Source organism: Megalobrama amblycephala, linkage group LG4 (assembly GCF_018812025.1).
Source record: "Megalobrama amblycephala isolate DHTTF-2021 linkage group LG4, ASM1881202v1, whole genome shotgun sequence".
NCBI lineage: Eukaryota > Metazoa > Chordata > Actinopteri > Cypriniformes > Xenocyprididae > Megalobrama > Megalobrama amblycephala.
In genome coordinates, this window is record NC_063047.1 from 29,176,856 (window position 1) to 29,192,523 (window position 15,668).

The following is a 15,668-nucleotide window of genomic DNA, read 5'->3' on the forward strand; positions in this document are numbered from 1 at the left end:
AATTGAGTGCTGTGGAGTTTGATGAACAGATAATTCGGCTTAATCTTTTAAATGAATCTACATGGTTTGAAATTAATTAAAGAATCTGAGTTCTGAAGAAATGCCTCGCCGCATTGGTTTGTGACCGTTACCTCAAGTATCTACAACATTTCACAATAACTTTTTAAGTCGGGTCTAAAATAATGTGTAAGAACCATATTCATACACTTTCTTATAAATAGCAAAGCCATTATTGATGAACAGAATCATAAACTTGTGCATTTTAATTTTGCTTCTTACAGTTCAAAAAACAACGAAACAACTTCTTCAGCTTTGGTTGAAGTTGACTCTGTCTTTTATTTTTGTTTAATGCATTTTTAAGTTTTTCTAAAAAATAAATAAATAAATAAATAAAGACCCCTGCTGTATCATTTGATTTCAGGTGGTCCAATGCAATATGCATGTGTTTAAAAGAGGGCTTCCTCTATTTCTCCTCCCACTCCTTACCATCTTTGTTTTTTCCTCAATATAAGGAAAAGCCACTTGCGTAACATACTCAGACATGTTGCACTACAAACATTGCATCACAATAATGATATTAAAACCCATCTGGAAACCAATAACCAGTGTTTAATTATAAGGAGTTTTTAGTGGTAATGGTGTTAGATATTGAGACATTCTGCAATTTCGGGGGAAATGAGAAAAAACAGCATCACTGATTGGATGAATCCCAATTCCTACAAAACTAAGAGTCCTTAAAAGCCTCTTCAACACCATTAATACTCTAATCTGAGGGAACTTCACTGAACTAAGGTAAGACTTTTATTAGCAGGTTGTAGGACATAAATGCAAATTTGATGCTGCAGTTGTTTTAATATACATAATATTATTATATTATTTCAGGTATATTGGGGGAAAAAAAACTAAGGTAAAAGTTTTATCAGCTGGTTGTGTATTTCATAAACTCCTTTAATTTTATTTGCTTGTTTGACAGCACTTGTGCGCTTTAAGGTTTTGTTATAATATTATAATACTATTGCAGATACTATACTGAAAGCATGAAGACAATAGTGCTGAGCATCAGATGTTTGCTTTCAATCAATCAATCAATACAAAAAATAACATAAAATGTTAATGCAAATGTGTTTTTATTTGTTTAACAGCACCTGTTCATTTAGAGGTTTTTATATGCATACTATTGTAATATTATTGCAGACATATTGGAAGAATGAAGACAATAGTGCTGATAATAAGCAACTTATTCTTGATAACTGCTGCACCAGTAAGTGCATATTTCAGTCATTTCATATTCAACATGTACGAAACCCTGGTGTTTTTAAAGAGTGTGTGTTTGTCTCACAGGTGGATCAGAATCATGACATAGAAGCCAGATCTGCGAGTGAAGAGGAGGTGAGTATTATTTATTTTGGCATTCATTTAATTAAACTAGACCTCATTTCATTTCTGAAATTCATTTCATTTTGTGCATTAAACTTGATAATAAAAACTAAACTTTTCTGAAGAAAATGTGCTTTTCCATGCTAAACCTGACAGCTTTACCAATATCTGCTAAGCCATTGTTAAAGGGTTAGTTCACCCAAAAATGAAAATTCTGTCATTAATTACTCACCCTCATGTTGTTCCAAACCCATAAGACTTTCATTCATCTTCAGAACACAAATGAAGATATTTTTGATGAAATCAAAAGAGAGCTTTCATCAAAAATATCTTTATTTGTGTGTTCTGAAGATGCACGAAAATCTTTGGAATGACATGACGGTGAGTAAATGTTGACAATATTTTCATTTTTGGGTGAACAAACCCTTTAAGGCATTGATATGGCTTGGGTCATTGCTGGTTGGTTGTCAAAATAGCATAACAATATATTGTTTTTACCCACTTTAGGGGCTGCAAGCCTTGATTACTCAAATGAGGGACACTCTAGCGAATGTCAATAAACCCCCTATCGCTGATCCAACCCCAAAACCAGCAGGTCTCCAGCTACAAGAACCTTCTTCGCAGTTCCAGACAGCATATATCCTCAATCCACTATCTCCTGTTCCTGTTGGCCCTCCTGTAGACCCCAAATCAGTACAGCAACCCTCTGTGCCACAGATTAACCTTTTCATCTCCGGCCCTCCCCAGCAGGACAGGGCAACGGCAGCAGAACCTCCTAAACAAGCACCCTTACAGCAGCTAGTGCTGGCCAATCCCGAGTCAATGCCTGCTCTTCAAAATCCTGCTCAGGTTGTGGCACTTCCGGCTCCGTACAGCTCCATCCTGCCTCAGAATGCCGTAGTAATACCATTCAACGTTCCCTCTCAGGGATATCCACACATGATCGGTCCTCTCCAGAACCCTGCTTTCTTCGGCCCACAGACTAACCCATACTTTCAGCCTGTAAATCCTTTTCAAGGTCCTCAAAATTTTGGTCCGTACCCTTTTTATCCACAGATGTATCCTCCCAATCCCTATTTTAACTATGGTATGCCTAATGTGGCAGTAACACCCCCTATCATATTCAGGGAGCGCGGGCAGACAGTTACTACGCAGGGGTAATTTTAAGATTGTAACCTGTATATGACGACACCGCCAGGCAGATGGATGAGGGACTTTTTTATTGTTTGATCTCATTTAATACATTCTTTTTTAGCTTTACAGCAGTTGCAATATGTAAAACAATGTCATGTCATATTTTACTTTTATTATAATTCTTTTGAATGCAACTTTTTATGTTGTTATTCTTTTTTGTTCCTATATTTTCATTCATTTTTAAATTAACATAGTATCTTATATGATTTTCTATTTCTTCTTGCTGTATTATGCACCTTGTATTAAATGTGCTATATTTCAGTCTTGCCTGTTAGAACAACATTTGCCAGTATAAAACTCATTTATCCTAATAAAAAAGTCTTCCACATCTTTTTTGAACCATCCTAAAGCATTAAAAGTCATGTTACTTCAGATGCTTTTAAAAAACACACAAACAAAAAAAGATTGATAAAATAATAACAAAATAAATGTCCTTGAAAGAGTTAAAGGGTTAGTTCACCCAAAAATGAAAATAAGTAATTTATTACTCACCCTCATGCCGTTCTACACCCGTAAGACCTTCGTTCATCTTCGGAACACAAATTAAGATATTTTTGTTGAAATCCGATGACTCAGTGAGGCCTGCATAGTCAGCAATGACACTTCCTCTCTCAAGATCCATAAAGGTACTAAAAACATATTTAAATCAGTTCATGTGAGTACAGTGGTTCAATATTAATATTATAAAGCGACGAGAATATTTTTGGTGCGCCAAAAAAAACCAAAATAACGACTTATTTAGTGATGGCCGATTTCAAAACACTGCTTCAGGAAGATTCGGAGCACAAATGAATCAGTGTATCGAATCTGCTGTTCGGAGCGCCAAAGTCACGTGATTTCAGCAGTTTGGCGGTTTGACACGGGATCTGAATCATGATTCGACACAAAAGATTCATAACGCTCCGAAGCTTCCTGAAGCAGTGTTTTGAAATCGCCCATCACTAAATAAGTCGTTATTTTGTTTTTTTAGCGCACCAAAAATATTCTCGTCACTTTATAATATAAATATTGAACTACTGTACTCACATGAACTGATTTGAATATGTTTTTTAGTACCTTTAAGGATCTTGAGAGAGGAAATGTCATTGCTCCCTACGCAGGCCTCACGGAGGATTTAAACTAAAATATCTTAATTTGTGTTTCGGAGATTAACGAAGGTCTTACGGGTGTGGAACGGCATGAGAGTGAGTAATAAATGACAGAATTTTCATTTTTGGGTGAACTAACCCTTTAAACATTAACACGAGTGTGTTGGGCTATTATATTGTCACTATACTATATTGTACTGTATACTATATGAATATAAATGCAGTGTAGATGAGAAAAAAGTATTTTTCGTTGCCTCAAGTCATTTCACATTTAAACCAGCAGGCCGCGACATTCAGCTGTTAAAAACAAAAGTCGCCAGTCAATGACGTCAGAGCACCAACTTTTCTGAAGACAGCTGATGGAAGCTCGTATATTTTATGAGCACATAAGTTGGGAGGAAATATTTTTAACGATTTCCGAAATTTTAAACATGAGATAATATATCAATGAAGTTAAACGGTAAGACACGTACCGTGAACGTGTGTGTTTATACGTGACGTCAGCAGCATGTATAGATGTAAACACAGTTCGCTCAGATGGACAGTGTTTATATTAGTCCTGATGATAAAACAGCAGCAGTCTGTTATATCTTCATCTGTGGAGGTTCAAGTGAATGTTGATAAGCCGTTACGAAACTTCAAGCACTTTTGGAGAAGCACTGGATTCTGGTAGGATAAAACTGTAATATTATACACTAAACTTTACTAATAATACCATGGTACAGCGAGTATCAACTGCAAAAAGTAGGCTACTGATTTGGACATTGGAGTGTCATTTAAATACCATGGTACATATATGATCATGGTATTAACTTCTGATATAATCACTTTCATAATGGTACTGCCACACTATTTTAAGAGAAACCATAACACTGCATGGTTACATATTCATACATGACACTGTGTACATTATACTTAAAAGTAAAGAAGTAGTAGTATCATAAAGTTGACTCTTTTTGTTTAATGCATTTTAAGTTTTTCTAAAAAATAAATAAAAAACTAAAAAAGACCCCTGCTGTGTCATTTGATTTCAGGTAGTCAATGCAATATGCATGTGTTTAAAACAGGGTTTTTTGGGTGTTTTCCTCTATTTCTCCTCCCACTCCTTACCATCTTTGTTTTTTTCCTCAATATAAGGAAAAGCCACTTGCGTGAAATACTCAGACATGTTGCACTACAAACATTGCATCACAATAATGATATTAAAACCCATCTGGAAACCAATAACCAGTGTTTAATTATAATGAGTTTTAATAATGGTATCATGATATGTGCATGAACTGCTGCCTTATTTAATCAGTAAATGAAAGAAAGAAAGAATGATGAATAAATAAAGTGTGATAATACCATTATACTTTTTGTACTCTTTTGTTAGTGACATCTACCCCAGCATTTCCAGGAAAACATTGTCTTTATAATCGTTTAATGAATGATCACAACGTTCACTTTTGTCTCGTGTTTTTGCAGCCCTCCGCAGCCGCACACTGATGCACACCTGTATGATCTCAGTCCGGACCAGCAGATGAATCTAGCGTTGATCGGCTCTGTGCCGCACAGAGGAATCCAGCAGGTGCGGATACACTGGATGCTGGAGCTGGTGTCCGCACGGTCAGTTACTCCATATTCCCAGAGAGAGACTTTCTCTTCTTCCGTTTGGTGAATATGAAGTATTTTCATAAATAACATACACAAAAAATAATATGCAAATATTAAGATTGATATTAGTATCTAATATGCTCATTCATCTCTTTCTGTTTAAAAACAGTGTTGGGTGGAATTAATTACCAAGAAATATAATTACTGTAATTTAATTAGTTACTTTATTACCGATGTATTTGCATTAAATTCTGTATAGATTATACAACAATCTATATAAAACAATAGTGGATTTAACATCAAAATGTAATGTTAAAATGTTTCAAGTCTATCCTTGTATTGTTCAACTGTTCAAGGTTGATATGGAATTTAGAAAGTAATTAGTAGTAAGTAATCCAATACTTTTTAGAGAGAGTAATTAGTACAGTAATCTAAATACACTTTTGAAGATGTAATTAATTTATTTTTAGAGTAACTTACCCAACTGTTTAAAAATCTGTGACCTCGCAAGTAAGCAGTGATGTTTCCAAAAGATATTTTTTTGTCTATAAACATCTGGGTCAAATTTAAATTCAACATTTTAAGAGAAAATTCAAATGATTTACTGTTTAAGTTGCAATGTTATCAAGCATTTATCGTGCAGATGCTTATTGTTTGTTAAAGATTTGTTATCATTTTGTTAATGCATTAGCTAACATGAACTAAAAATGAGCAATATATTTTTAAAGCATCTTTTTTAATGTTAGTTAGTAAAAATCAAACTGGTCGTTGTTTGTTCATGTTAGTTCACAGTCCAAATACAAATTTGAACTTTAAAAATGTATTAGTAAATATTGAAATTATCATTGACTAAGATTAATAAATGCTGTAGAAGTATTGTTCGTTATTAGTTAATGTTAACTAATATAATGAACTAATGTTAACAAATTAAACCTTACTGTAAAGTGTAACCAAGATTTCATTAGATGTAAGTTGTATCACATGAATGCTATAAAATGTCTTATATAATCTCTTTTCTCTCTTGGAATCTGCTTTTGACATACTATCTGATTTTCTGTTTGTGCATCAACAAATAATCTTTACTTAAATGCATTATTTATATTCTCCATGCATCTCCATGTAAAATATATGGTTGTAGTGTACTGTAGTACTAATGTTTTTGTATCTGGATTTCATGTAGAGTTTACAATGGAGAATATCACTACAACTTCACTCACTTAGACCAGCTGATTGACCTTCTCTGGCAGAATGGACTGCAGCCGGGTATGTAATGCAACACACACAGGGTACACACGGAGCTGGTGAAACAGTGCAAGAAGGCTCAGATCAGGGAGGATTCATCTTCTGCTGGCTTTACTGTCCTGCATTATTTCTTGACTAAGCAGGTCTAAGATTTTGTTTTTCAAATTCTAAATATTACAGTGTAATCCATGCTTGCATAATGTAGGATTAGGATTCTGCCATTAGGGTTAACTTAACACAAATTTGAATTGTGTTAAAGAGGATTGCCTCTTTTTAAAGGGTTTGAACTGATGGGCAGTGTGTCCAACACCTTCACCAACTTTGAAGACAAAAGACAAGTTACTGAATGGAGAAATTTGGTCTATCTGATCGCCAAAAGATACATATGTGAGTATGAGAGTGAAGTTGTAATGTCTTAGATGGTGATGATAGATCATGAAGCAGTTGTGCAGTTTGAACCTTTTGTTTACTCTATCTTTTAGCTCCAAAAGGTCTGACTGTGTTTGTTCCTGCTGTTTTATATGTGTGCAGGGAAATACGGCTTCAGCTTTGTCTCTCAGTGGAACTTCGAGACGTGGAATGAGCCGAACAACCACGACTTTGACAACATCACTGTGTCAATCCAAGGTACAGTCTAATATTTTTTTTTGTTGTTGTCTGAGCCAAAACCCTGTCAGTTTGTCTCAATCATTTGGAATTGATTTTAATTAGTGGTCTCAAGCATCGAGCACCACCAAAAAATCAAACCTGCTCTTGCAGTACGTTTGTCATTTCTGCTTATAAGTTTTCATCCAAATAGGCCAGAAACAAAATGTTAGATTCTTTGGGTCATGCTGCTGAATTAATTGCACCAATGATATTTTCTGACATTTTGTCTAAACATACCGTTTCGAAATCCTACATCTGAGTCGATCTTTTTATTAGTGTTCTTATAGACATGCACGTTGCATTGCATCTCTTGCTCTGTTCTTTAAACATCCCGCACTGAGTGCTGCATATTTAAGATGCCATGTCAAGTTAATAATAGTCCAAGATGCCCAACTTTTAAAAATGTCTTGAGACCCATTGGGACCTTGTCTTGCGGGTACCATAACCTCAGGCCCTGTAATTGCAGCTATATTTTTTATGTTCATATGTTAACTGGTATTCAACAATTTTATTGTACCATGTAGAGGGAAGATGTTGAAATAGACATTTGTAATTTGCACCAAACTGAACTAGGGTCTATGTTTATGTCTGTATTTTGGGGAAATTTGTATATGAAGTTTTGGAGAAGTGTTAAATGTAAAATTTCTATTTATATTAAGCTCATTGAGCAGCCTTATAGGGATAGTTTGTGACCGGTGTTTTGTTTTGCTCTATTCTCTATGCTTCCATGTTCATCATGCGTCATATAAATATGGGTATTTTTCTAACAAAAACGCATTGCTTCGCTTCAAAAGGCCTTGAGCCGTATGGATTACTTTTATGATGGATGGATGCACTTTTTTTAAATAAAAAAGGGTACCATTCTCTCCCATAATAAAGCTTGGAAGATCCAGGATATTTTTAATATAACTTAGATTGTGTTTGGCTGAAAGAAGAAAGACATATACACCTAGGATGGCTTGAGGGTGAGTAAATCATGGGATAATTTTTCCCATGATTTTTGGGTGAACTATCCCTAATAATCATTTTTGGGTGAACTATCCCTATAAGCTGCACAAGTTAGGTTTAACCTGCACAAGTAAAGACTATCCCTATAAGCTTTAACCTGCACACCAACTTCTCTTTCCTGTCTTGCTCTCAGATAGGCTTTATTTTTTTTCATTTTCAGCATTATTACTCCAGTCTTCATTGTCACATGATGCTTCAGAAATCATTCTAATATGCTGATTTGCTGCTCAAGACACATTTCTTATTATCATCAGTGTTGAAAACAGCTGTGTTGCTTAATATTTTAGTGGAAACTGAGATATTTTTTGATGAACAGCATTTATTTGAAATAGAAATCTTTTGTAAACACTACTACTGATCAGTTTAGATAGCATGTTTTTGTGTTGCATTTCCGCACATGGTGTTCTCGAACACAGGAATTATGTGCCTTTGTGGTGTGGACAAAACAAGAAAGTGTCTGACAAGTTTTAATTTAATGCTACCTCATAGAAGAATTAGTGGTCTCATTGTGGTGACAGTGAATTTTCCTGCTCCACTCCTCCAGGGTTTCTGAACTATTATGATGCCTGCTCTGAGGGCCTTCGTGCAGCAAGTCCGTTCTTGAAGTTTGGGGGTCCGGGAGACTCCTGTCATTCTCCGCCCCGCTCGCCGTACTGCTGGGAGATGCTACAGCACTGTTACAACGGCACAAACTACTTTACTGGAGAGACTGGCGTAAGGCTAGACTACATCGCACTACACAAGAAGGTACATGAAAGTTTATGATAAGTAAAGCCAGCTGCAAAATAAACCCATCAGAATCATGCATTTCAGAGAGCCATGTAATAAGTGATAATAAAATGCTAATATACCTTGTTGAATATCACATTACATACCAGAACTGAAGTAAAATGTGTAGAGAAAGTTTTACATGTCGACTTTAATCTTGTTCCTTTAATAAGTATACTGCAAGTCGCTTCTGATAAACCTGTCAAATAAATGACAAATGAGTAATTATATTTTTGATTATCGTAGTATGTATTTCTTTGTTTTTCAGGGAGGTGGAAGCTCGTTACCCATCCTGCAGCAGGAAGTGGCCACTGTGCGGGAGATCCAGCAGCAGTTTCTACAGTTTCGTTCTGTGCCGATCTTCAATGACGAGGCTGATCCGCTGGTTGGCTGGAACAAACCGCTCACCTGGAGAGCGGATGTCACCTACGCAGCCATGGTGGTTAAGGTAGACGAGAGTGCTGTGTTTCTCTGTTCTCGCTCTAATATCTCATTTCACCATCTGTTTCAGTACCTAAATGTGTTTTACATGAGGACAACATTCAACATGCTTTGCTGGTCCTGGAGCAGAATTGCAGTCAGCCAATCATATTGTCCTGAGCCCATTGCTTAATAGCAAAAACTCCTTTAAATGGTTTGACAAATAATATTGTTATTCCTCAGCTGATGTATTTCCTATTAAAACAGAAAGTTGGGACAGGACAAATGAACACTTTTATTAGCCAGTAGCTACTGAAAACTGAAATTGTTTAATGTCTGAAAATTAAAACAAAAAAACAAAAATACAGCTAAATAATATAAATACACTTGTAATGTAAAACAAAACTATTATTTTTTATTATTAATATTATTATAGTTGTTATAGTAATATATAGTATAGTAATATATAGTTATAGTAATATTATATATATAATATATATTCTTTTATTATGATTATCATTATATATATATATATATATATATATATATATATATATATATATATATATATATATATATATATATAATGATCATAATAAAATAATATAGTAGTAAAATTATTAAATAATAATTAAATAATTATTAGTATAATATATTAGTACTAAAATATATAATATATATATATATATATATATATATATATATATATATATATATATTACTATTTTCAAAAAAAAAAAAAAAATCACAATTAGACTTTTCCACCAAATTGTGCAGCCCTACCTCAAACCTAAAGACACAAAATATTTTATTTATTAAGAAATAAAATATTTTTATTTCTTAAATTATTTGCATTCCTTAAAGATTCATTAAAGCTTGTTAATTTAGTGAGTCAGGTATATTTGGTGCAGTATTACAGTCTCCTTTCATGCCTCTGGTGTGTTGTAGGTCATCTCACAGCATCAGAACCTGCTCATCGCTGACCAGAACAGTACTGTCAACTACACGCTGCTTAGCAACGACAATGCTTTCCTTAGTTACCACCCACACCCGTTTACCCAGCGCACACTCACCGCTCGATTCCAGATCAACAACACAAACCCGCCACATGTGCAGTTACTACGGAAACCGGTCCTGACGGTGATGGGCCTGTTGGCATTGTTAGGTAATGAATGTTTATGATGAATCATCAGTGATGGTGATATACCAGTTAAGTATATCAAACTGTATCTAGAAATTTATTGGTATAATATTTTATTGTTCCTCAGGTGAGACTCAGGTGCAGGCTCAGGTGTTGACTGACAGCTCTGAAGTGAATTCGTCAGTGGGTGTGTTGGCCACGGTTCACGTCCCTCAGGTGCCGTACACCGCCGATAGCTGGCAGACCACCGTCCTGCTGTATAACAGCAGAGATAACCAGACCTCCTCAGCTGCTGACATCATCACTCTGCGCCTCACTGGAATACCTCCACGTATGGGTCAGTAACCACAAAAAAACAATACACTATTATATTTGCTCAACAATGCACAACTGAATAAAACTTAGGCTTGACACGAAACCAAAATGTTATAAATTGAACAAAACCTCACAGGTTTCATAATACTCAATATCGGCACATAATTAATTAACAATTGAATAATTAGTGACAAATTATACAACTTTTAGTATATTCAGCCTTGATCCTTGATCCTTGTAAACTATATTATTGCCCAGCGATATATTAAAAGTTGGATATATAGTATATTACTTGTAAAATATTAAATTTTACCTGCATATACTATACAGTATACTCACATAAATCAATATATACTATACAGCAAATTTTGGCTGCATTATTGTTTATATCAACGTAAAAAGTATCCTAAATTATCGCACAGCTCTACATATAAAGTTGGATATATATTATACCTGTATTCTCATACATGCAGCACACTCATGTAAAGCGATATTTACTATACAGCAAATCTCAACTTTTTTTGCTTTTGTTGCTAAAAGTAACTATGTTATCGTCCGGCTTTTTATATTAAGTTTTTTATACTTGCGTAGGGTGATATATACTATATAGCAAATCTCAACTGCTTGATTGTTTATATCATTGAAAAATGTAAACTACATTATCGCCCAGCTCTAATCTGGTGAATGCGACTTTAATAGATATTAAGATATTATAACATAGATGCAAACTCCTCAACTTTCAGTGAGAACTCACCTTTTTGAGATCAAAATAGGTCACCAGTGGGATTTGCATAGATCCATAGATTTTTCCCATATAATATTACCCATTATATGTCTATTATGGGTAATATTTTATGTATTTGAGGACTGAGATGTGACAAACAGTATTGCCATCTAATCAAACAATATTGTCTTAAATATCCTGCATAGCACTTCGTCTTTTATAACACGAGATTTTAACCAAATGGTTTGGTAAAATGTTGCAACAATATGTTACTTTTTTTAGTGAACAATTTCAGTTTTGGACATATAGGGTAATAAAAAATAAATTAAAAAATCCCTTAAAATAACTACAAATGAGCATGTAAAGCAAATAACTTCTAAAATAACTTAAAAAATCTGTGCGCAGCATGCCCCCGCCCTGCGCAATGTTCTCACCTTTTTCCCCCTTACCTGTTTGCATCCCTGTATAAACATTAACATCATGATTTTCCTTAAAGCTACTTTGAAACAATGTGTATTGTGAAAAGCGCTTATTAAATATGATTGTATTTATAGTTCTATCCTGTCTGTGTTTGTAGGTCTGATGTATGTGACACACTACATGGATAATAATGTGACAAACCCATTTAAACTGTGGGAGAGCATGGGCAGCCCTGACTATCCCACTGCACAGCAGTTCACACAGCTGCGGAGCCAAGAGGTTTAACACACACACGCACACACATGCACGCTCCTTCATAACACACATTGATGACTTCCATGAAGTTTGCTTATAATGTTACTGGTTTCTTGCACGAAAGCTTTGGATAAAAGTGTCTGCTAAATGACTAAATGTAAAACAGTCATAATTTAATTTTTCATGACCACATTCCACCCTTTATCTGACCTTGAGTGTTAAACAGGCTGTTTTTGCTATTGTACTTTAAGAGTTCTCTGTTTTTCATATGCACTGAAAAAAAGTTTGAGTGTAGAAACAATTTTCACTCTTTTTGAAATTGCTAGTAAATGTCACAAATAATTACAAAGAATCGGCAAGTAACGCAATGAATTAAATGTGAAATTTTGAAGTAGAAAGACTGAAATAGTAATTTTCAGTGAAAGATACTCCAGTAACCTTTTTTATTTAGTGACCAAAAGTGATGTCTGGATGGGATATTTGTTCACTTAACCCATCAAAATATCATTAAAATATTTTAAATATGAGGGAAGAAATCTGACAAAATGATTTGGCAAGAAAAGGCAAACAACAGCTACAAGTTTTATTTTACTATGCAAAAAGAAAAACTAAACTCACAGGAAAAAGTATACATTGATTACAGCATAAACTGTTATTAATATTTTGTTGGTTCTCTTTTGTTTTTGCATGTGTTCATAATTTCTTTGTATGACAGCCTGGCCACAAATTCTATCTGCACAATTTGGCATGTTTCATTTTGTTATCACAAATAAAACAATTGACTCAAAGCACAATTACACTTACAAAATCCTTAACAAATTTTGAATAATATTTGAATAAAAAGTGAAGATGTCACTTTGTGAAGATGAGGCAGGACGTCACTTTTGGCCACTACTGTACATCTTAGAAAAATACTTTTTTACAGTGTGGGTGGCCATATGAGCTTATGATTGTGACTTAATTACCATTATGGTTTCTAAATGAGCTGGTTTTGCAGCATATTTTGAATAAATATCTACATAAAACATTAAAATTGCACATCAAAAGAGTAAAAAAAATTCCATGAAGTCTTTAAATGAATGCGTATTTTGTAGGATCCTCAGACTGATGGACCTCTGCCGGTCCCATCCGATGGCTCTCTGACGCTCAAAACAGTCCTTCCTGTCCCCTCAGTGCTGCTCATACACATATGTGCCCAGTCTAAAGAAAAGCCCGACCAGGTTAGTGGCAACTTGACATAACGTTGTCATCACAGCCGTCTCATTAGATGCATCTGACACCAAAAGGTTACACTAGCAGTCACATTTGACTGAATTCGTTTCTCATGATTTTAAAAATGTTTTCATCTTAAAGTTGATGCTGAAATACCTGAAATTAGTTTTGTAGACAAATATAAATTGTATGTGAAATCCTTTAATATGCTTTAAAAGCATCCCAGGATGCACCTCATGAAGCTTAGTAAGGCACTCTTTTCTAAGTATTGGACCGGTTCCTGAGTTTTAATATTGTGCAATGTTGAAGTCAAGATGTGGAGTGAATTTATAGCTTCTGCTGTTTACCTACGCCCCAAAACTGTTACTCACATGTCTGTCTGTGCATGAAATTAATTTAAGTGTGATTGCAAAACATCTGCATTCCAGGTACATGTTATTCTTTGCAGAGATTTAGAAACCTTGTGGTTTGGTTTTAATATTGCAGTTATTGTTCTGCAGGTGAACGGGGTGCGTTTCATCACCGTCACCAAAGGACAAGTTATGATTATTTGGAAGGATCATTGCATCGGCACGAAGTAAGAACTGTTTAAATACAGCAGTTCATCAAAGCAGTTCATTTAATGGCTCTAAATGTAATTTGCATGTCATTTTAGGTGTATAAAGACATATGAAGTGGAATTTTCCAGAGATGAGACCACTTTCCAGAGGATTAATCACAGAGACACTATTTTCACATACTTCAATTATTCTCCAGGTAGGAATTCAATTGGATTCAAAATGTATGACTTCAAGCACTGATCCATATATTGACCTGCTTGTGTTTTTCCTCCACAGAGAGTTTGGAGGTGAGGGGTTACTACAGAGTGAGAGCCGTGGATTACTGGGGAAGAAATGGAGAATATTCTGTCACAGAGAAATATTCAGAGAACCAATCTTGATCAGCCAGACTTTTGATTGTCCACAAGTGTTATTATAGTTAAAGGGTTAATTAACCCAAAAAAGAAAATTCTGTCATTAATTACTCACCCTTATAACCTACATTTTATGAAGCAATACGATTGTTTTGTTTGTGCAAAAAAACATAATTTACCACTTTATTTACAAAATATTAATCTCCAACGTGCTTTCATGTCAAAACAACACTCGTGCATCATGGTGCTCTCGTGAACGTGCATTGGAGATTAATATTTTGTAAATAAATTGGTAAACTGTGTTTTTGCACAAAGCACTCAAGTTACTTCATAAAATTGAAATTAAACCACTGGAGTCACATGGATTACTTTAATGATGTCTTTACTACCTTTATGGGGCTTGAAAGTGGTAGTTGTGTAGCTGTCAATGGAGGGACAGAAAGATCTCGGATTTCATCAAAAATATCATTTGTGTTCCGAAGCTGAACGAAGGTCTTACGGGTTTGAAACGACATGAGGGTGAGTAATTAATAACAGATTTTTTTGCGGAACTAACCTTTTAACTAAAACCATTAAAAAAAACATTTTTGTTACATGAAATAAAATATATACAAAAATTAACTTATTTTATTTCAGTTAGTTGCCAAGGCAAGATTTTTTGATGAAGTTGATATACTAAAACTAATGTCAAAAACATACTACAAAATTACTAAAACTAAAAAATGAATTCAAAATATAAACAAAAACTGTAATAGTATCTCAGTGACACAATCACTCTCCACATACATTACAGTTCACTTTGTATCTTATTTTGACCAAAAAAACACTAAAACATAGTGTCCAACCACAGTTCATTTTTTTTTCCATGTCATTTAGGGGCGTTTACCTGACACCACAATAATAGACTGTGGAGAAAAACTCAAATAATGGTTACCAAGTTCCTAAAACAAAACTTGAATATCAAATATTTGATGCACTACCCTGACAAACTTTGGCAAATATAGTAACTAGTTTGTAAAGAGCACACAACTGAAGTTGCGTAAAGCCAGCCAATTAGATTAGAGCTTCCCACAGGAAGAATTGGTTTGCAGTATGCACAAAAGAGAATCCACAGGCATATGCCATCTGAGATATAAAAAAAAAATTGGATTGGGTAATGTTTGAATGGACCCTGATTGAATGATAATTTTTGAATAACCTGAAGTTTTATTTACAGTATTTCCTGGTAATGAATCTTTTACAACAGTAAAAAAGATTGTCTAATCTTAAATGCTGCTGTCTCAGTTCATACTTAAAACAACCTGCACATTTAAATTATTTTTATACATCAAAATTAAACACAAAGAA

General features: G+C 34.5%; 2 protein-coding genes across 4 annotated transcripts; both read left to right on the forward strand.

The window, feature by feature from the left end:
• The first annotated feature begins 605 nt into the window (after positions 1 to 605).
• On the forward strand, positions 606 to 2,930 carry si:ch211-155m12.1 (uncharacterized protein LOC567653 homolog). 2 transcript variants are annotated; one of them, XM_048188739.1, is made up of 5 exons: positions 609 to 792; positions 883 to 907; positions 1,195 to 1,261; positions 1,342 to 1,389; positions 1,885 to 2,927. In XM_048188739.1, the coding sequence occupies exons 3-5, from the start codon at positions 1,208 to 1,210 to the stop codon at positions 2,536 to 2,538; spliced, it is 756 nt and encodes a 251-aa protein (XP_048044696.1). In that variant the 5' UTR covers positions 609 to 792; positions 883 to 907; positions 1,195 to 1,207; the 3' UTR covers positions 2,539 to 2,927. The 2 variants fall into 2 exon arrangements, with proteins under 2 accessions (XP_048044697.1, XP_048044696.1); XM_048188740.1 differs by lacking the exon at positions 883 to 907 and having other exon boundaries at positions 606 to 792; positions 1,885 to 2,930.
• Positions 2,931 to 3,963: 1,033 nt separating this feature from the next.
• On the forward strand, positions 3,964 to 15,170 carry idua (alpha-L-iduronidase). Of its 2 annotated transcripts, XM_048188742.1 has the most exons (14): positions 3,964 to 4,328; positions 5,127 to 5,267; positions 6,436 to 6,518; positions 6,777 to 6,884; positions 7,029 to 7,124; positions 8,698 to 8,900; positions 9,190 to 9,369; positions 10,290 to 10,506; positions 10,610 to 10,819; positions 12,099 to 12,220; positions 13,291 to 13,416; positions 13,909 to 13,985; positions 14,064 to 14,164; positions 14,245 to 15,170. In XM_048188742.1, the coding sequence occupies exons 1-14, from the start codon at positions 4,168 to 4,170 to the stop codon at positions 14,346 to 14,348; spliced, it is 1,929 nt and encodes a 642-aa protein (XP_048044699.1). In that variant the 5' UTR covers positions 3,964 to 4,167; the 3' UTR covers positions 14,349 to 15,170. The 2 variants fall into 2 exon arrangements, with proteins under 2 accessions (XP_048044699.1, XP_048044700.1); XM_048188743.1 differs by lacking the exon at positions 3,964 to 4,328 and having other exon boundaries at positions 5,239 to 5,315.
• Positions 15,171 to 15,668: the final 498 nt, after the last annotated feature.

What these genes read in the sequence shown, in the direction of transcription:
- idua (XM_048188742.1), top strand. Translation starts at nt 4,168, where the DNA reads ATGTATAGATGTAAACACAGTTCGCTCAGATGGACAGTGTTTATATTA. An exon ending in GCAGAATGGACTGCAGCCGG is followed by an intron (nt 6,519 to 6,776) that starts GTATGTAATGCA and finishes CTCTTTTTAAAG; the next exon opens with GGTTTGAACTGATGGGCAGT. An exon ending in GATCGCCAAAAGATACATAT is followed by an intron (nt 6,885 to 7,028) that starts GTGAGTATGAGA and finishes ATATGTGTGCAG; the next exon opens with GGAAATACGGCTTCAGCTTT.
- si:ch211-155m12.1 (XM_048188740.1), top strand. Translation starts at nt 1,208, where the DNA reads ATGAAGACAATAGTGCTGATAATAAGCAACTTATTCTTGATAACTGCT. An exon ending in TCTTGATAACTGCTGCACCA is followed by an intron (nt 1,262 to 1,341) that starts GTAAGTGCATAT and finishes TTTGTCTCACAG; the next exon opens with GTGGATCAGAATCATGACAT. An exon ending in GATCTGCGAGTGAAGAGGAG is followed by an intron (nt 1,390 to 1,884) that starts GTGAGTATTATT and finishes TACCCACTTTAG; the next exon opens with GGGCTGCAAGCCTTGATTAC.